Genomic DNA, 21,172 nt, shown 5'->3' with positions numbered 1-21,172 from the left:
TAGGCAGGATAGATAGGGTAAAGGCCCATGGTTTCCATCGTCACTTGGCTGAATCCTGCAGAAGAGACCTGGACCACTGTGCCTATTTCCTTGTTAGCAAATGGAAGGAATTAGGGTTGCTCAGAATGCGTAAAGCACCTTAATGGTATTGGAGTTCTACTCCATCAGGCCTTCCCTACTGCCCCACCTCGCACTCCCCACTTCCGTATGAGAAGCCCCGTGTCATCTGCTCAATGCATCAGGGCTCTATGGAAACATCCGTATAAGCCTCTACAGTAGATGCTGGACGAAGCCACCATGATTCCCTGATGTTTACAGAAGTAGGGAAATGATTTAAAAACAAAAGACCTGGGGATTGGGCAGGGGCAGTGACAGCAGAAGGGCACAAGACAGGTGGAGACTAAGGTGGGTCAGTAAAGGGGTGTGCGCTCGAACCACCCCTGCATAGCAGTGGCTCCTTCTAGAATACCCAGGCACCCTGCCTCATTCACAGTATGCCGCCACGGTGTCTTCCATGTTTTTCAAGGCAACTAGGACCAAGTGAGGGGCTCACCAGTCCAGCCTGGACTCTCTGGAAACTGAGTCATGGAGCAAAGCCTACCTTTTGGTCAGAATGTAAGCCAGTTCCCTCTTCTTACAGAAGGCTGAGGAGCCCATGGGTGCTTAACTCATTCCTGCCAAGGAAATACTGATGAAACAAGAGCAGTGAGCTTCTGGGGACACCATATTTGCACCCCCAGGGTTCCGGCTGCTTTGGAATTCATTGCTCATCCATCTCCTGTCCTTCATGTGTGGGAAGACTCGGGGCTTATTCCTCTGCAGAGAACTGAATGAAGGATAGGCATATGGTGCGACAGTGACAGTCTGTGGCTTTTTAAATGAAAATTTATATGCAAATGTGCATTTAAGTATCTGTTAATTTTTAATTGGCTCCCCCAAATCAGCATGAGGAGGACCTGGGCTTGTCTATCCGCTGGCTTAGGGATGAGCGTCTCAGTAACATCAACGCTTGGTGAACAGTTGGGTTCCTTTTGCTCAGAGCTCTTCCGTGTTCTTTCCTGTCCTCAGGCCATAACCAGACAGGACCCCGCTGGCCTAATACCTTCCACACTTCTCACCCACCTCTGCAGCCTCCCCTCACCCACTGTTAATCCCACTCACTTCAGTCGGCTGCTCAAAGGAATGTGTGCTACGTGTTCAGCATTTACACTGTCCCCACTACAGTGCGTGTTTTATGTCTGGGGCTCTCAAGCTTCAGTGCACATGGGCCCTCACAGGTGGTGGTGCTGGCTGCCATTCGAAACGTAGATGGTGAACCAGGCATGGTGGCCGACACCTCTAATCTCGGCACTGCAAAGGCCGAGACAGGAAGATCATGAGTTAGCCTGGACTGCTTTGCAAATCTTTAAGTAAATAGTGGTTGTCTCTCTCCCCCGCCCCCCGCCCCGCCCCTCCCCCCGGATCCAGCTCGTAATTTAGACATTCGGGGATCGGATCTGAGCATTTGCACTTCTTAGCGGTCCCCAGATGATGGTCGTACTTTGACAGCCTCTGTGCCTCACTTCCGTAGTTCCTATCCCTGCCCCAGATGCCCATTCATGCCTCCCTTCCCTTGGCTGCCTCGCATGGACCGAGCTCATCCGTTCCACATGCTCCTTCATTTAGCATCTTGTGCATATCTGTAGCGCCTCACAATCTAAAAAACCCTCATCTGTGGAGCTGTCGTGAATCTGATGTCTGCACAGCTCTATAAGCTCCAAGAACAAAGATCTGTAACATCCCACCCTTGTCCCCATCCCTAACAACATCTCACTCTGAGTAAGTGCTCGAGGCATGCTCCGAGATATCGGGTGCGTGAACGGGTGAGTGACTGCAGTTTACACGGATTTATAGTTATCTTTCAAGACAGCTAGACCAAAGGATCTAAAATTGCCCAAAGAAATGATAATAAGGTTTGAGGTGATCAATATGCTAATTGCCATAATTTGATCATTGCACACTGTATACATGCATCAAAAATCATATTTGTGTATACAATTATTATATGCCCGTTTTAAATTCAATTTAAATTCAAAGGAAGAAAAATGATCCATTTTAGATGTGGGCAGAGCATTGGAAGGACTGTTTATTCATGTGGCACAGACACTTAGCAAAGCTTTGGCCAAGAAGGGAGGGCAACTGTCTAGTTAACCCCCTCAGGCAGGTGTGCCTTGGCAGCCAGATCCATGACAGCCACTAAGTCAGCCTTCCCTTACATCGTTGTCCTGCCCCGTTTTTTACAAACCTGAGTCACACTTAGAACAAATGGGAGCTTTCCACAGGGTCCCAGACCTGGTTCTTGTCCCACGCTTAGGGACAATGGCAAGTCCTTCGTCTCTGGCACCTCAGTTTTCCTGTCCATGAAGCAGAAAGGTTGGAGTTTGGCTTTAAAGTTTGTCAAAGGCCACAGCTCTGAGTGACAATGCTTCGTTTTAATGCTTAGGACATCTAGGCCTTTCTCTTAACCTTGACTAGGTCATGACAGCAAACGCAGTCAAGCCAGGAGGGTGAGCTGCATTCTGGAGTGTAGGATAGAGACCATTGCTTCCCTCAGGAATGTCTGCTTGGAGCCCTACTTCCTTGGGAACTGGGAAGAAGGTGTCTTATGGAAAGGCTAGCTTCAGCTTCTCGGGGAGAATGGTGGAGCAGGGAAGACCAAGAGGTGCCCTCAGCCTGCTTCCAGTTCCGTCTCTAGGGCGGGATCCACGCAACTGCTTGGATTAGATTTGGGGACTAGAATGTGCAGTCTTAGAAATGTGCGTGTGTGTTCTGGGTGAGTGCCCCCCAGAAGAAAGTATGTCCCCTCTGTCACCCTCTTTGTAGCTTCTGCCCATTTTGGTTGTAGCCCTGAACCTGTGGGCCGGTGCTCACCGCCTTACTCACTCTCCCTGGTTTACAGAGAAGAAACCGGAGCAGCAGCACAAATAAATGTCCAGCGTCGCTTACAACGTCTTCCCTTCCTGTTTGTGTCTTTAAGTCTGTACCTGTTCAGGAGTACTTTTCAGTTGCCATCCTTAGAGAAATATGTCGGCTAGATACAAAATTAGATTGATGAAGAAAAGTATTAGAAAAACTAGAGAGAGAAAAGAGTCTTCACTTTGTTAATACCGTTTAGTTAGCACCTTTCACCTTGTGTCATTTTGTCTGTGGTTATGATTACCAGGGCCCATGGGTGGGGCTTTCTTCCAGTAAGGAGCAAGCTCCGGGTGAGGGTAGGGTGGGGGCTTCGCAGGTTCAGTGGTGTGAACCTCAGAGAAGCTGATAAGAAGGATTAGACTTGAAGAATTAAAAGAGTCTTAAAAAGCCAAGCCATTATAAGGCCCATTACTTTCCATACATTCTGTAAAATCACATGAGTGCAGAGAAAGGGAGCAAGAGAGGGAAGAAACTGGCTTTGGTTCAGAACGTCAATTATGTCTCTCTCTCTCTCTCTTTTTTTTTTAATTCCTTTTCACAATTTATTTGACATTTTGAACAGTGGCCAAAAAAGCTATTATAACTATAAAACATATTCATTGGGATAAATCTCATTAGTTGAAAGATTTAATTAAAATATTGACATGCTTAATTGATATGTGTAAGCCAAGACCATTTTTCGTGTCTCATTTCCATATGCTTTCTCCTTTAAGAGATTGCAAGAAGCTGTATCTTTAAAAAAAAAAAAAGCCTCCCTCCATAAAATTGCTATAGATTCATCTGTTCCTGCCATCCCCCAGGGACCACTTCCTGCCACTCTCCTTGATTCCCAGCCAGCCACTCCCTCTAAGTGGCACTGCTGCAAGTGAAGGTGATGTACACCCAGCTTGAGTGCCTGCCAGGCCCTCTTATGATCAATAGGAGAATATTTATATTAATAAAGCAGTGAGTTAATTAAATAAAACGGTCCTCTGGGTAAACTTAAGATACTAGAGGATGGGCAGAGATCAATACATTCAACCATTTGAACATTAAGTATGTGCCTTGAAATTTTATGGGGCTTTAAAAAAAAAACTTGCTTCGTAATGTAAAAAGTTTGAAGCCTCCCCAAGTTTGCTCCACTCAGACCTTGTATCTGGCTCCTGCAGCTCAGGCAGACAGGACATGGGAGCTGCTGGAGCTCCAAACTGACTCAAAAAGCTCTGCCCCCCACCACCCCACCCCTGCAAGCCTCTCCTGTCATGAGCGCATCCTTCCTGGGTGAGGAGGTTACCTTGGGAAAGGGGGGACAAAGGCTGGACTGTGGTGCAGAGGCCTGAGCTCAGCATGCCTCCACGCTAACAGAGCATGCCACTGTCCCAAGAGCAGCCCCGATGGAAACTGTAGACACCCTTCTGGTTCCCAATGATAGGGAACTTGGGAAGAGCCTTTGCTGGGCAGTCTCACCTGTGGAGCAGGGTGCTAGGGAGTATGCGCGCTTACCACTCTCCATCCTAATTTCCGGTCACCCTTCCAGGGTTTCTTCTGGGAATACCTTTCTCTGTGTCTGTTTCTGCCTCTGCCTTTCTGTGCCTCCCTCTACCTGTCTGACCCTGCCTTTACCCCTTTTTCTCTCTCTCCTTTGTTTTTAGAAGGGGGACCACGGGCTCAGACTAAGTCATCCCACTAGCTCCGGGGACTGACTTCAGCAGCTCTTTCAGCAGCTACCCCAAAACCTTTGGTAATAGGAAGGAGGCTCCAGCATCCTGCCTCAAGCGATTGGTCTGTAGAGATAATGTCATCCCTGCTGTCCCCTTTTGTTGTCTCTGTGGACCGTGTCTTCTCATTGTCTTAGCTTTGACCCGCAGTACCTGACTCTTCAAGTCGGCTGTAGTCACCTGGTAATGATGATCTTCATTTCAGATGAGCAATAAGGATTACCTTCCCCGTGGGAGGAACTGGTGTCACAAGCAACAATTTTCGGTTCTCATAACTGCCTTGAGGGACCTTCGCCTTTCCTCCTAATAGGCCTTTGCAAGGTGGCCCACATCCTCAGCATCCTCCCAAAGCCGAGGAATACTTTGGCCCTGGCCTTGCATTTTGTGCAAAGCTGCTCCTGGTCCCTCTTGTCAGGGCTTCGGTCTCACAGATAAGCTCGCTGTCCCCAACCACCCAGGTGCCTTCAGGCTTGTCTTTCTTGCCCTCCCCTTGTGAGGTCTCCTACCACTTTCCCCAGCATCACAGCAGTTACTGCCCAGTTGATTACTTCCCACCCATATTCCCCAGGGACAGGGAGCTGGGCTGCTCTAGACTAGGTGCCCATCACTCTACAAGCCCTCTGTAGTCTACAGATCTATAAAGAAGAGTGTCCCTGAGGGACTGTTAGAAGCATTGCTGTGCCCAGTCATTGCCTCCTTTCATGCCAAACTTGAACTGGAATTGCTGCTTTTCAGGGGTGGAGCTCTTGTGTGCATGGATTATTTGCTCATTACTATAACAAAATAGCTGAGACAATCAACCTGTTAAGAGAAACGGGTTTTGCATACAGTTGTAGGGGTTCCAGTCAATGACCTATTGGCCCTACTGCATCCGGGGCCTGTGATGAGGCACTGCATTTAGGAAAGAAAATGACATTCGAAGGGGCTTGAGTCACACTGCTTCCTTCAATAGCACACTGCAAGGATCTATATACCTTTCGGTAGACCCCCGGTTCTCTAAAGTCTTCCATCCCCCTACTACCTTGGGACTGAGACTTTTGGGAGAACTTTAAGATCCAATCCACTCACTCTTTAAGTCTCAGGGGAAAGAGGGCAGGAACTGACCTGTCTCCTAGAAAGCTTGAATGTTGACTTCAGCACGTTCAAGTATTGATAACACTATTGAGTGAGTGTTTGCACAAGCCAGGGAAGGATGAGCTCTGAATTCATTCACCATCTCACCGGAGTTTCTCTCACATCCGGAATGTCATGGTTTCTATTTTATAGACGAGGAAACCAAGACTCAGACAGTGTGGTCTGGTCACACTCTCCTAGCAGAAGCTGGAGTTCACGATAGAGTCTTCCAGATGCTGAGCTGAGTTGTTATCATTGTACCTCCCCCCCCCCCTCGCCCCACTGCAGGATGCTGGAGACATCATTTCCCCCACACACACACACCCCACTGCAGGATGCTGGAGATAGGTGGGAAAGATGTCCTGTTACCACGATACGCTATGTCTGAGGGCTAGCCAGTGAGCAGACCCAGGGAGACGACGGAGGCCTTTCTGAAGAAGTCTCACCTTTATCCTTTTTCTCTGGTTCCCACCATGGAGGTCCCTTCCTGTTTGTCAGAGACTAGGGAGCTAATCGTATTTGGTACCAGACGAGTAGGTCATATTCGGTACTAATTAATTTCATTTTTGTGGTTCCCTGGATTCACCCAGTCCTCGTGTTCTTCGTCTAGAACCTTTAGAGCTAAGCATCCGGAAGCAAAAGCAAGCCTGGAATTAAACATTAGTGTCAACTTCAAACAAGATGTAAATCTATTGATCTGCATCCATCGTCACATAAGTAAGAGAGCAGTGTCTCTTTAGGCAATGCCCAGACATCCACAGTGTGAAATCATTAGCGATAACTGAAATCCCTTTGAATAGAACAATGAATAGTGCCAGGGACCGTGGCGAGAAATGTATACTATTAACAAATCGTGGTGACTTAAGCTCCTATGTACGTCTGGCCCGAGTCTGGCCCCCAGAAGCCAGCCTTGTAATTCCGGGTGTTTGTTGGGCTCTTTCTGAATTGCTTTCCTCCTTTAGTGGAAGATAATTTTGAGCCCTTCTGAGGGTGTTATCGATTTTATCGGCAGATGGCCCTGGGATAGCGCCTCACCTTCACCGTGGAGGTTTCACTTGTTTAATGGGGCTCTGAAAAGCTACAAGAAAGAACAGGTATATACGAGCCACGTTTCCTTGAGCTGCAGCCCTGCATTCCAAGTTCCAGGCCCTGAGCAGCTACAGCCAAGACGTCCCCAGCCCACTCAAACCCTTAGAGGAGGGAGGAGCTAAGGAGCTTGGGCTGCCCACGCTGTCCAGCAGAGCAGGACACCTTAGGGATGCGCTTCAGTCTCCCCATCCTTTCCAGCTTCCTCTCTTCTTCACATTTCTTTCCCCCCTGTAATCCTCAGTATCAGTTTGTAGGTCTTTCAGGCAGCTTGGAATGGAGGAACCAAGTCACAGTACCTACTGTCCCAGAGACAATCAGAACCTTGCCACCGCCTAGCCCCCATGTTCAGCATCTCTTCCAGTGTGTGCCAAAAGCATCTTGGAGCTTGGCATCTCATTGTTAACCCCAGACCTAGCAAGTACCAGGCTTCAGAAGATGAGCAAGGGACTCTCTTGGTGAAGAAGCGTTGCCAGGCGTATAACTCTTTTCACCATTGAGTACATTTTCCAATCTGTTGTGTTCTTTCAGGCCATGCCTCAGTTTTCTTCCGAGAAACCCGGCGGGCCATGGACTTAGCCTGCCTTCCTGGTATGGCTGCTCTTTCCCACACTTCAGCTCAGCTCACTGCACCTCTCAGTGAGGCCTTGCCTGTTCAAGTGACATTACTCACGAAACACAGTTCCCCTCAACGGGGAATGGCAACAGACTGATGAGGTGGGGGTAGCGAGGACTCTCGATAGTCAGAAGGAACAAACTGGATTTGGAGGATAAAATGATCCGAAGCGGGGGATGTATTCTGGGGGCATCTATGAACCAAACAGTGGCATGAAATCCCTTTTACTTAAGATTTGTTTTTTATCCATCCAACAAATATATTTTAAGATAAGTACAGTGCATAACAGCAAAAGCTACATGCGGCTGAGTTATGGGGGGGCGGACAGAAAGACGGTGGAGCTTTACAAGCTCATCGCCAGTAAGCATATAAGCTGAAGGACAGCTAAGCCCTCTAGATCCAAAATTCTTTGGCCAGGACCCAGGTGGCTAATGTACTTCTGGCTTTTTGGAGAAGTCAAATTTAGTAGGAGCTTGGGACCAGGACTGAGCAAAGAGGACCACACTGGAGACAATCTTCTATTTTGTGGAAGCTTTCTGGAAATGACCTTCCGTTTGGTGGAAGCTCTCTTTTGTAGGAAAGGTGAAAACGACATGAAAGAACGATTGGATCGTTCACATCCTCCCCTCCCCCTCCCCCCTGACAGGGACAGAAACGAACTCAAGTTCTAACTGAAAATAGAAATGTACTAAAAGCAAAAATCGTTGGAAACAGGGTTTTCCCTCCTCTCAGTTTTTGCTAATTGTGCCTAAATAGATCTCACCTCCGGGATGATCAGCCTCTGAACCGAGGATATCAGTCTTCAACTTAGAGACAAAAGAGGACACCCAGCTAGCAATTAATCACCAAGCAGGCCAAATGCACACGCTTCCACACAGAACAATTCTATAAAGCACCAAACCCCACCCCCCCACCCCGCCGCTTCCCCAGCATCACCTCCCCCTCGCTCACAAGGTTTCATCTCCTAATTGTAAAAGCTTTTTGGCATGGGAATGTCTTTGTGAGGAAAAAAAAAAAGAGGACTCATTTTGGACCATCTCTCCACAGCAGACATGAGGACAAGGACACTTCTCCAATTAATCAGCAAATGCCCGGCTCTAGTGTTCAGGCCAAAGGATCGATTTACATAAAGCTACTTCTTGAGATGAATTTGCCTTCCCTTCTCATCCTCGGCCTTCCCCCTTGTCCAGCCAGCATTAGCTATGCTGCTGGATTTCAGATTGACAGTGTCAGCTACGACAATCAAATTAGGGATGAAAGCCTCAGATGGCTGCCAGGAGAGAGGGGGGAGGGGGTGGGAAGCAGAATAATATGTCAGGCTCAGGGGAGGGCGGATTGCCTCGAAGTGAGCCCCGTTTCCCCAACCCCACGGGGCAGCATTTCCCCAACCCCACGGGGCAGACACACCACCTCAAACAAAGACAAAATGCAGAGTATATGTTACCATTCTTTTGGACCAGGCGAACCCCTCCCCTACACAAGGCTGATAAACCAAAGATCCCGTCAAGCCCAAAACTTGGCATGGCACTATCTCAGGTACAAAATTCAAGATTTGCAATCAGGTTTCCAGCCTCCAATTCTGACACATCCAAAGATCAGTTGTGACTCTGGTAGGTGCATAGTGATAGGCATATGTGGTGACTCCGGCAGGTGCACAGTGAGGTGCCTCCAGAGGGTACGACTCTGGCTCGTACCTGAGGATGTACCTATGTAGGGATTCTGACAGGTTGTAATTGTTGTACATATACAGGACTCTCGTTGGTACCCAGTGACATACATACACAGAGACTCTAATGGGTAATGATGATGTTTATACACAGGAACTCTGACAGGTACGTAGTGAGGTGTATGCACACAGACTCTAATGCAATGGTTCTCAACCTTTTAACGCTGCAACCCTCTAATACAGTTCTTCACATTATGACGACCCCCACCATAAAATTATTCGATGCTAATATATATATTATATATATATGTAATTTTTGCTACTGTTATGAATTTTAATGTAAATATCAGATATGCAGGATATCAGAAAAGGGGTCATGATGCTCAGGTTGAGAGCCACTTCTTTAGTGGGTACCCAGTGATGTACAAATGCACAGAAATGTGCATGAGCGTGGGCTTTGGAAGATCTGCATTGCTGTTGGAATCTTGTTTGTGCTTCCTGGGCCACTTAGAGGCATAAGGAAGACTAGCCTAGAAAAGAAGGCATAATTGGGCTGTTAATGAGCGCTCCCCAATCCCATCTAATGCAACTGCCTTGTCGCTAAATTGTGATAATCCTAGGGATTACTGAGCTGTGGAGAAGCTCAGACTCCGCATCTTTTGCTGGAGATGATCGGTCAATTATAATGCTCTTTCATTAACCAAAAGAGCATTAGTTGGAGTCACGGAGAATAATTAAATGAGGAAAGTTTTCGTTTGGACGGGAAGTGTTAGTTAACCCTGCCAGCCCTGGAAGAGTGGTAGGTTGAACAACTGGAAACTTTGTGTGGCTGGAAGGCAGTCCTCGGGAGGGTTGTCTTGATGGTCCAAATGTTTCAAGCTGTGGCTTGCTTCCCAGCATCTTGTGAGCTTCAGCCCTGCCTGGCTATCCTCCACTCCTGTTGCCACACCCAGACTCCCACGTCATACACTGGACAGTGAGAGATCGTGAAGCTACAGTTGAGTTCCTAGCCCTTATTCTAGCACGGCACAGCCCTGTCATGCCAGCAGGAAGTAGCTATATGTAGCCATTGACCGTTTAGGATGTGGTCTAGTCCAACCCATTGGGGTGTACATGAAATATACATCAACTTTTAAAGACTTGCTCATTACATGACAAGTGAGAATACTTTAAACACAATGTTTGTAAAGTGCTTTATGATATTAATAACCATTTTTTTTAGCGTTTACACATTCATTCAGTGTGTGTGGATGCACACGGCCATGGTACACACATGGGCCATGGTACACACATGGAAGGCAGAAGCATCTGGGAGTCTGTTCCCTCCTCCTACCACACAGGTCCTGGGATCACACTCACATTGTCGGGTTTGGTGGCAAACACCTTTACCTGCTGAGCCATCTCGCTGACCCTTCAGCCATTTCCTCTTCCCATTCTTAATATGACTAATGAAAATTTTTAAACTGTATCTGTGGCTCATGTCACATACCTTTAGGTCGGTGACTTTCTGTAATTAGCAGGCTTCCCAAAGGTTGATGGTCTGTGTCCCCTCGCTGGTCAAAAACTTTAGCTTCCCAGTCAAATGAAACCCAATGCTGAAATGTCCTGTTGACTAGGTAAGAAGATGTTTAGTGTTGGCTCGTTGGAAATTAGTGTCTGTTGCCCTGCATAGGCCCAGCTCAGTGTCACTGTCATCCACTGCCCTCGTGACTCACTTATTTACCTTCTCAGCAGCCGCCCAAGCATTTGAACTGGTGCTCTTTAGAATGTCTGCCTGGAAAGGGACACAAAGGACACCCATGCTGACAACTGATCAGAGCAAACAAGTGACTTCTCTGTGCACAGGCTTCTGTAGCCACAGCAGCTCATCACTTGTGTAAAGACAGTCACTCCAAAGCCGTTGGCTCCCAGGCCGGCATCCTAGGCCCCAGCTCCAGCACTGTTTTCGACTGTGGCTGCTCAGCCCAGGTGTCAACCCCGCTGTGATTTCTCCCCTAGAGGACCCTGATGAATACTGAAGGAAACCACTTGTCTGAAAGGCCCCTCCAGGAGTGTCCTTATCCAGCAGCAAGCATCTCTTCTGAGGTCTGGGAGAGTCCGGAGCCAAATGGTTTAGCGTCTCCTTGCCATTTCTCTGGGATCACAGTGAAGGGAGAAATGCCTACTGTCTCCTTGCCCCTCTTGGGTCAGCCTCCTCCGTGAGCTCCTGAGCAGTCTTCCAAAGTACAAATTCCCCTCCCCCCCTTCCCCTGCCCCAATTCAGACTACTCTGGCACTCTGTTCATACCACAGGCAATTTGCAAATGATTAGCAGCCTTCGAGAACACCTTTGCATCTAAGGCCCAAGATTTTCCCCACAGACAGACTTAACATTTTTAAGGCAGTAGGCTGTGGTGTGTTAGCTTCCTACTAGTCAAGTAAAAGTGGTGGGGTTTAAAAAGCACTGGCTTTCCATTCTGTGAGCCTAATTTATAAGTACAGCTTGGAGGTGACAGGATTGAATGGGTCCTTAAAGAGATAGAGCCCGCTTAAACAACAAAACTGGGGTGTGAACTTAGCACCTAACTCAGCGCTAACATTGCGTGTGTGACTCTCAGACTTGTTCAAAAGTTCGACTCCAGGACACATCTGGTGCCTGGTGTAATAGATCTGGGATGGGTCCCCATTAACTTTTTATAAGAAATTTGTACGTATTTCAAAGTAAAGCATAAGCAATGAGTAAATCTTTTCCCACTCACTCAGGCCCAGTAGCTCCTGGCTAGCCTTGCCTCATCAGCATCTCAGTCCAGTCCCCCCTCTTCTGGTGTAAACTTAAGCAAAACCTAGGCGTAGTCATCACATCCTGAATGGCCTCGGGGTGTCTCTTTCAAACACCAAGGTGAAGTGAAGAGACCCATTCACAATACCATGCTCCTTCCTGACTACATAACAATTAACAAGCTACCTACCTTTTTGCAGCACCACCTATAAATTCTGACCGGTCATCTGAGTATGGCTGACTCCATTCACATCAGCCACATCTTTATCCCGCCATGACTTTCTTCATATGGTCAACTCTGAAAGGCAAAGCTTTATTTAGCTCCTGAAGAAGCCAGATTGCATTTCCAAAAATCTTGGGGATTCAGGCTAGCATCTTTCTCTCAAGCTCTAAAAACTCAAATTAATTTTGGATCCTGAGCAAAAGACAAAGCCGTAGAAGCAGTGTGTGTTTAAAGACAGGCTTTCTTCTTGTTGAAACCCGAGAAGCATTAAAAACATTGCTCTCACTTCTGGAGGTGTGCAGGGCATATTTTATATTTGTCAATGTATCTAGGTTAACCAAGAGCATTAGATTCAGAAGGAACAGTGGTCAGTCCTGTTTGCTTCTGTATTCTCATACTTAGTAGGGTGTAACACATAGTAGGGGCTCGACTCATGTCTTCTGAGGGAAACATAATATAAACTGACATTCAATCCACTGTCCTTTTTGTATTAAGTATTTTTACATATAAATTTACATTATTACACATATGTACAATAAACTACCTACAGCAAGAAGAGCCACAAAACAATCAGGAATTATATAAATGTTGATTCATAGTGTTTTGGCTATTTGTATTTGGCAGTCCAATCCATTGTTTTTAAACACCCAACTGATGAGGAAAGTTCCTGATGAGTATGTAAGGAAAGGCGGCATACAAGCATCTTTACTGATGCCTTGCATTCACTTTTCAATACAGACTTCTGCAGTGGGAGCCAGAAACACAGCTGGGATGCTGGCAAGTGATTGTGGGTCATTCCTCCCTCTGCCCCACCCCCACCCCCCACCCCCCATTCATACTTGGATTTTCTGTGTCCTTGCGATAGGTGGCAGTTCTTCAGGAAATTGTTCCAGTACACTATTGTCATCTCCCTGCAACACAAGACACCACTGACTAGACATAACCAGCTGGAGGGAGCTGGCCTTCTTAGCGGAGACATAGCTCAGTGCTCATTTGATTTTGACAGTGACCCGACTGCAAATATATAATCTTGCTTATTAAGATAAATTGCCTGCAGAAGAGATTTACCTATTAAGATAAATCTTTCCCTCACGTCCACACAGTGAAATCCCCAGGGAACAATTTTGCCTCCAAGTCTGTCCCTCCTGCCACATAGCATCAAGTAAGGAAAAACAATATTTTTTTTTTCTTTAGTTCTTAGAGCAAAGTGATGGGTCACAGGAATATCATATATTAGGAGTTAGGGCTTTGGGGAGAGGAGGCCCAAGGGTTAGTTTTTTAGAGGAGTAGTATTGAGGATCTAACATGAAATGTTAGATTTGTGACTGGTTTGTCAGAAATCTTCACATCCCTAAACGAGTTTTGATTGATATGTTGAGTGAGCCAATGGGCAAATCCCCAGCTACCACAAGCAAAGAATGTGAAAGTAATTTTAATGTATATTTAGACCAAAGAGAATCAGAGCAGTAATCCAACACCCTGATCCCAAATTCAACAATAGGACCAAATATGAACACTTTTTATATCATGTTCTGCTTTGGTTTGGCTAAGTCAAGAATTGATGGATTTTTTTTAAATGCTACTGAAAAGGTACCATCAAATAGCCTTATGCATGAAGGGATTGAGGCATTAGACAAAGGAGTTATAAAACTCATTAACTACTTCCTGTGTGGGCTCTTAATTCCTGTTTGGGGAGCGATACTTCCTTCAATCTGCTGCTGACTTCCTGACTGAGAATTGTCTTTGAAACTGTCTTGGAATGGGTAGAGCCGTCTTCGAATGGGTAGGTTGTTGCCTCTGCTCCGGACTTCCATTCCCAGTAGCTTTTGACTTAACTGATGCCTCATAGCTGGGAACTCTTTGGCAATTTGTTGTGGGTTGTTAGTGTCACTCGCGCTTACGCTGGGGAGTTCACATTCTCATGGGTGGTCCCTAACCGAAGATTGTCTGGAGCAGGGCTGCAAAGCCCCCTTCCTTGAAGAAAGACACTAGTAAGTTTTCCTTTATCTCCTTCTTCGTGCCTTACTGCTTGTTCTCTCTTGTACAGAGGTCCTAGAGGACGATGCTAATCCACTGTTTAATCTTGGAGTCCTGATATCTCAGCCAATTCAACCCTTTTCTTTCCTGCTTTCTTTCTTTCTCTTTTTTCCCCCTTGTATTGAAAAACAGATTTTTCACACAATATATTCTGATTATGGTTTCCTCCCTGCCTCCTCTTCCCAGTTCCTCTCCATCTCCGCCCACCCCGCCCCCACGCCCTTCCTGTCCTTCCTTAGAAAACAAACAGGCATCGAAGGGATAATAAAAATAAAATAAATACAATAAAAGAAAAACAAACATATTAGAGCAGGAAAAAAAACCAACAGAAGAAAAAGAACTAAACAAAAATCGTAAGGAGTACATAGACAAAGATACACATGTTTGCACACATGGGAATCCCATAAAAACACAAAGCCAGGAGCCATAATATATATGCAGAGGACCTGTAAGATTAAAAAGAAAATGCCCTGACTAGATCTTTTTTCTTTGTTTTGTTTTGTTTTGGTTTGGTTTGGTTTTTTGTTTTGTTTTGTTTGTTGTTGTTGTTTTTTGTTTTGGGGGGGTTGTTTGTTTGCTTGTTTTTTGTTTTTTGTTTTTTTGAGACAGGGTTTCTTTTGTAGTCCTAGCTGTCCTGGGCTCACTTTGTAGTCCAGGCTAGCCTCAAACTCACAGAGATCCGTCTGTCTCTGCCTCCCAAGTGCTGAGATTGAAGGTGTGCGCCACCACACCTCACTCTCAGACAGAGAACTTCCAAAGACGCTGTTGATTTTATTTTCTCTTGGCCATCAGCTGCTGGGCATGCAGCCTTCCCTAAAGAGTGGTTTGTTTCCCCCAGTGAAACTCCCTTGAAGAAAAATTGTATTTACAAATGGTTATCAATTGGAGGCAGCTTCTGGGTTTAGGATGTGGGGAGGGCATGTGTCCACTTGCCCTTCAGCTCTAAAGCCCACTCTGGAACAGACCTGTGGAGGCCCAGTGCATGCTGCAACAGTCTCTCCAAGTTCGTGTGTGTGTGTGTCACTTGTACTCTATTTAGAAAGCCTTGCTTCTTGGGTGTCCTCTACTCCCTCTGGCTCAAACACCCTTTCCACGCCTGAGTCCCTGAGCCCTGAGAGGACGGATTTCATGGAGACATCCCATTTAGGGCTGAGTGTCCCAAGGTCTCTCACTCTCAAGAGTATTTTCTGGCTCTTTATCTCTCTGTATTAGTTCCCATTTGCTGCAAGAGGAAGTTTCTCTGATGATGGCCAAGCGAGGGACTGATCTGCTTCCCTGGCTGCTCTCGACCTTCTTTTTGAACCAGTCTCTATTGTTTCAACTCTAAGGAAATGATCAAAAGTCAAACATGGGGAGGGAGGCGTTGGTCTCCACTCAGATTTCATGGAAAGGATACTAAAAACACTAGTGTGTTTTATTCTGTGCCCGGTTTTAAGTACATGCCTGTCCTGCGGGTGATGACTGGGGACCTTGGTAGTCACATAAACCCAAACCGAAGTGAGGAGGAAAGCACTGAGTGCAGAATGTTCTCCATGCTGCAGGTATACAAAATGCTTTACACATGTTCACAGTTTGTTCCCACAACTGGGGAAGCTGGTTAAACCAGTGTCCCATTTGGAAGATGAAGGAACTAAATCAGAGTACTGAAGCAACGTGCATGATCGTATAACTTAGAAGTCATGCGTTGCACCTCAGAAACAAGCATTCATGATGCTTCTGGAAGTTTCCACCCGTTCTATAAGTTTATAGTCATTTAGGTTTGAAATCCTGGAGCATATCCCTCTACCCAACATCCTCATACAGAAACCACCATTTGACACAGACAAGTTGGAATGAGTGTACTCAAAGCAAGTGGACGCACCAGAGTGTCTCCACCCCGAGTCCTGGAGGGGCAGGACTGGAAGCAAGGACTGCTATTCCCTGTTGCCCTGAGAACAAAGCATGCCTGACATTGAGGAGCGAGCCCAAGAAGCATTTCAAAAGCTCCTCTGGAGCTAGACAACCTTTCAATCCATTTATCAAAGTGTCCGCGGTTTCTGTTTCAAAGTAGATGAAGCAATAATAAATTTGCCAAGAAAGTTAATCTGTGTCCAAAGCATTTTAGTAAATTAAAAAGGTTGGGGGAGGGCAGGCTGGATGTAGGATATGTCCATTCTTGCCACCTCCTATTTGACTTACTGTCTCCTTAATAAGTCCTCTTTGGTCCTGTGTTTTGGGATGGAATAATCAGTCGGTTAATCATTTTCCGGAAGCTGGAAAATGCACTTTAGCTAATGCGGTTCTCCTTAGCTTTCAGAGGCCTAATTATTTAAAGAGGCATCCTGATCCATAGCCCACTTCCCAACCAAGAAAGCCTTCCCAACCTGCCATCTTTTTTCCTGGTACCCTCTCCCCCCCACCCCCGCCAAAAAAAAAAAAACCAGCACACTTTGGATAGCCCAACCTTTCTTTAACCTGTGCCTTTCTTCTGTTTAAGGGTTTTTTAATGCCCTTCTGGTCATTTCTGAGTATTTCTTTCTCTTGTGAAGGGTTAGATATTAAAGCCCAAACAAGCAATTGGCCAGAACTAGGCTCTTAGGCATCATGGACAGATTTTGTTATTTTTATTTAATTGTCGGCCAAAATGATTGCTCTTGTCTCTTCAAGGATTGGCTGTAACAATAGCTCGTGCTCAGACACCATGCTGAGATAAACACACTATTAGAAAGCCTCACAAAGGCCCTGTGATAATTGTGAAGGGATGGTTACCAGAAAAAAAAAAAAACGAAGCACCCAGGCCTGACCCCTCCTCCACGCCCCATCAGTAACACCATTAAATCTGTCAGTTTGTCAGCCCACTGGAGGTATTTATGAAATCAATATACAATCCTGCAGATGCACGGCTGTGGTATTGTTAGCCAGAGAAGAGAGACTAAATGGAAAATAAAATTAATAAAATTTACAAGCTGATTGTCATGGGGATGGATAAATTCCCTACGATCTACTATTTTACTCACTGGGATAGGGGTCGGGTGTGGGGAATACAGTGACAAGGAGATGGGAAAGAAAGCTACACCTTTCCCTGGGTTCCCTAAAGTAGAAACAGCCACAGGAAGGACGCAGTAACCAGAAAAAAACCAAAGCAGCTGTTTCACCCAAACACAGGGCTTAGCCTGCAGGCTGCCTACTAGAATCGTCTCCCCTCGGTACATGGTCTCTTTCTGTTTTAGTGCCACGCTCCTATCTTCATCACCCAGCACTCCACGGCACAACTTCTGTGCAGCTACTATGCTTGCCCAGTATGATTCAGTATGTATCCTGTTCAAAATGGATTAATGACCTTTCAGGAATATGTGCCATCTTCTTCCAGCTTCCAGGAGTGCTTAAAGCTGTCACTTCTAAACCTTCTTCCTATTTGATTTCTTCCCCTCTCCCCCGATTTTTCTCATCAGCCATTTATCAGACTTGTGGCCAGGCCCCATCTTCCTAGCAGCCAGAGATAACAGAAAAGGCTGGCAGGGTATTGGCTAGAAGCTTGTGGTCTGGAGACTGGCCTCGACAGGAAAGACTGGGCCCATTGTGGCTGAGGGAGCCTCCAGTGCTGCACAGATGCCCGGTGGAAATTGCATTAGTCGGATGACAGGACCTGGGCCCCCTCTGTGGAGGCTGATGGAGAACAGCCGAGTGGCCTGGGTGACACTGCTTGACCTCTGCTGTCATCGTGGGCTTTTGTTCGGTGCCCCGTCTCCAGGCTGGAGCCCTGCTCATTGAATCAGGCCTGGCTGGGGGAGCCTGCAACAGAGCTCATTATGCACCAGAATTTACTTACATCAGTTGTAGAAAGGGAAAACTGCATTCCAGATGGGGGAAGCACTCTTCTAGACAGCCCCAGTAGTGTCTAGGACTCGTGGGTGGACCCTATCACAAGAGGAAGTCTCGGTTTAGAGCCTAAAAGCAGCCCAAGGCTAGCCCAACTAGTCCTGAGTTTCAGACAGCTGCTCAGAGCGTGTCACAAATGATGTCTCTCTTCTGCGTTCTGCTTTCCCCTCCTCCCATTTTGCAAAGTGTCCCTGTAGACTCTCTGAATTGCAGCGGAACGTGGATGCTTGCCCTCTTCTTCCATGCACGTTTGAAGTTCTCAGTAGCATTTGAGGAGGTGCCCTCAAAAATGTGAGCATCTATGACAAATCTCTCTGCAGGTGGACTCAGCCAGGATAGGTTTAACCTGTGCCCAGCAAGTTCTTATTGTAGGATCTTATGTCAAGGACATGCCTGAGAAGGGTCCCCAAGGTTATGGACAGAGAAATATGTCCTGACGTCTCCATTTAAAACACATTCGGCAGCCTGGTCTACAAAAGCGAGTCCAGGAAAGCCAGGATGGTTACACAGAGAAACCCTGTCTCAAAAAAACCTTAAAAAAATTATTTTGTTTCATGTGTGGACACGTATGCATGTGCCCGCACACGCTGCGGCACATATGTGGAGGTCAGAGGACAACTTATAGGAATTGGTTCAGTTCTTCCACCATGTGGGTTGCAGAGGTGTTATTCAGGCTGTCGGGTCTGGTAGCACACTCCTTACCTGCTGAGCCATCGTGCTCATCCAAACCTGGTGTTTCTTTACATGACAGAAGTTGAGGCAACGCCCGCTTAACAATGCAGCCATACAAGGAACTAGATGCTGTGTGGCCATTAAAAAATGTTGGCATTGATGTGCTTGGCAAAGACATAGACAGATGATCTCAGTATAGCCTGTGAAAAAATGGTTTAGAATAGCCCATATATTAAGAGATCATGCTGTTGAAATTTATATGCACTCTATATAAATGATAGCAGTGGTTGTGTCTGTGCTTGGATTTTCCCCCTCATTATTTCCGCAAGATACCAGGAATGTATATCTGGGTTTAAGTATGTGTATGTATACACCTTCTATATCTGAAGAAAGCAAAGAGGGCTGGCAGTCCATCAGCCTCATCTTCACTCACGCCTCCCTTCTCTCCATCCTTTCTGAAGATGCTCCTGCAGCATGCGGCTGTAGAGAAATAGCCTCGCTGCTTTGCAGTGTTGGGCAGTGCTGCCTCATGTGCCTGGGGCCATGATGGGTCTTATGGATTGGTTCCTTCCTGAGATCCAGGCAGGCTTGCGGTCTGAAGGAAAACAAATGCACGTGTTGGGTCTAACAAAAACTAAAAAATGAGACCAGAGAACGAAACAAACCGAAAAGGCCTGCATGATTGCTGAGGAAAGAAATTGGGGTTCTGAAAGATACTTAAATCCTTGGAGAAGATTGGGCTTGGAGCTAGCCACACAGGGTACCCTCTATACCCACTTCGATGCAGCCAGTGTACTAGTATGAATGGGGCGCACAATGAGGGGTGGGACCCTCATTTTGAATGTGTGTGTGTGTGTGTGTGTGTGTGTGTGTGTGTGTGTGTGTAAATTCATAAGAGACCCTCTGTGCCTATCAGAAAACACAGGGACCAGGCTCAGTTCCAACCCCCAAATGGCAAGAGCAGAAAACTTGAGCCTCAAAGGACTGCCCAAGAAATGGGAGACTGAGTGATGCTGACCTTGAGTTGGGGGGAGGGCTGTCTTGAAGGGAGGAGAGTAAGGATCCTGTCTGGGAGGTGCCAAAACTGAATGGGGTGCAGTGTGTGTAGCAAATAACCTGCAGTCTTGGCTCGTGGCCTGGAGGTGTGAGACCACCCACAGTGCCTGCCCTGAGGCAAGCTGAACCACCCCCCCCCTCCCTCCAACCTAGTAACCATTTCTGCAGAAGCCTCCTTGTGCAGAACAATGTGCCGGCTTGTAACAGCCAGGGGCCTGAGACTAAACAGCCCCTCCAACCCTTCTGGTGGGCTGCACAGGCAGCCTCCAAGGGGTTTTGTTATCATAATGAGATGCACAGACTGTGGTCTCAGTCTTTAACTGGTTTGCCTCTCTTCTCTCCTTGTTTAGAGATCTGAGCGAAAACCAGATCCAGGGCATCCCGAGGAAGGCGTTCCGAGGCATCGCAGACGTGAAGAACCTGTAAGTGCCATTTGTGTTGCTGCGTCGCCGCTGCAGCAGGCGGAACTCACTTGGGCTCTCTGGCCAGAATGAGTATAAGAAACTGGGGAGGGCAGTCCTGGTGGCTGACCATACCAAAACGCCATGGCTGTGATGCTAGCTAGCTTCTCCAAGGGTCTTGTGTGGCAAGTTATCCGGTACAGGGAGGGAGGGAGAGAGGGAGGGAGGGAGGGAGGGAGGGAGAGAAAGAAGTAACAGTCTCATTCGTAGTATTTAATAAATTCAAGCCCTAAAGATGGCGGTGGTGTGACAGTGATGACGATGATGGTTATAAATGGGCTGGTCACCAGCAGCCTCTTATGAAACAGCACTTGAACTTTTGTCCCAGGACCTTGGGGACACATGCCCAAGTCCATTCCTGCTGCATATGGCTTTCATTTGTTTGTTCTTCACGTTTTATTTTTAAACCATTATTGATTGACAGAGAGTGTCAAGAAAACATAGACGGGTCCCTGTATCAGTCCCCAGTAGTAACAGTCTACGCAACCCTAGTCCCATAGCAACACCAGGAGGTTGACTACACTCTGGTCCCTGGACCTGAGTCTTCAGACTTCAATTTCCTTTGCACACACTGGTTGCTAGAGCAAGTGTGAACAGCCCTGCAGTTGTAGCACAGGCACATCCACACACTGCCACCACAGTGCAGAGGCAGATTTGTCCTAACACTCCGTATTTGAATTTGCCTAATCACTATGGTCCTCTCCTGTGTGACCTCCCCTGTTCCTAGGCTCCTGCCTTTAGAAGGTATGTGCTTTCTGAATCTCTACGCACGTAGCCGTACCAAGGCCTCGGAGCATGTTTGGAGAAGGGCACAGAAATAATCATCTGGTTTGGCTGAGCAAGCACATCTACCTACCAACCACCTTCATTAGCTTCAAATTCAATTTAAGCTGTCTTATAAGAGACTAAAAGGGAGGGAAACAAAACAAAAACAAGAAACCTACAACTGTCACTTTTCCCTGTAACAAATGGGG

The 21,172-nt window shown here is 46.8% G+C and overlaps 1 protein-coding gene across 1 annotated transcript in view; it reads left to right on the top strand.

Annotated features, from left to right (window-relative positions):
• Positions 1-21,172, top strand: part of SLIT3 (slit guidance ligand 3) — a 584,284-nt gene that overhangs the window by 368,214 nt on the left and 194,898 nt on the right. The window contains exon 5 of the mRNA XM_084761243.1: positions 20,088-20,159. Coding sequence (XP_084617369.1) covers positions 20,088-20,159 — 72 coding nt within the window. The remainder of the gene's footprint in view (positions 1-20,087; positions 20,160-21,172) is intronic.

Source organism: Acomys minous, assembly GCF_964271855.1.
Source record: "Acomys minous genome assembly, chromosome: 16".
Classification (NCBI taxonomy): Eukaryota; Metazoa; Chordata; class Mammalia; order Rodentia; family Muridae; genus Acomys; species Acomys minous.
This window is presented reverse-complemented; position numbering and strand designations above follow the sequence as displayed.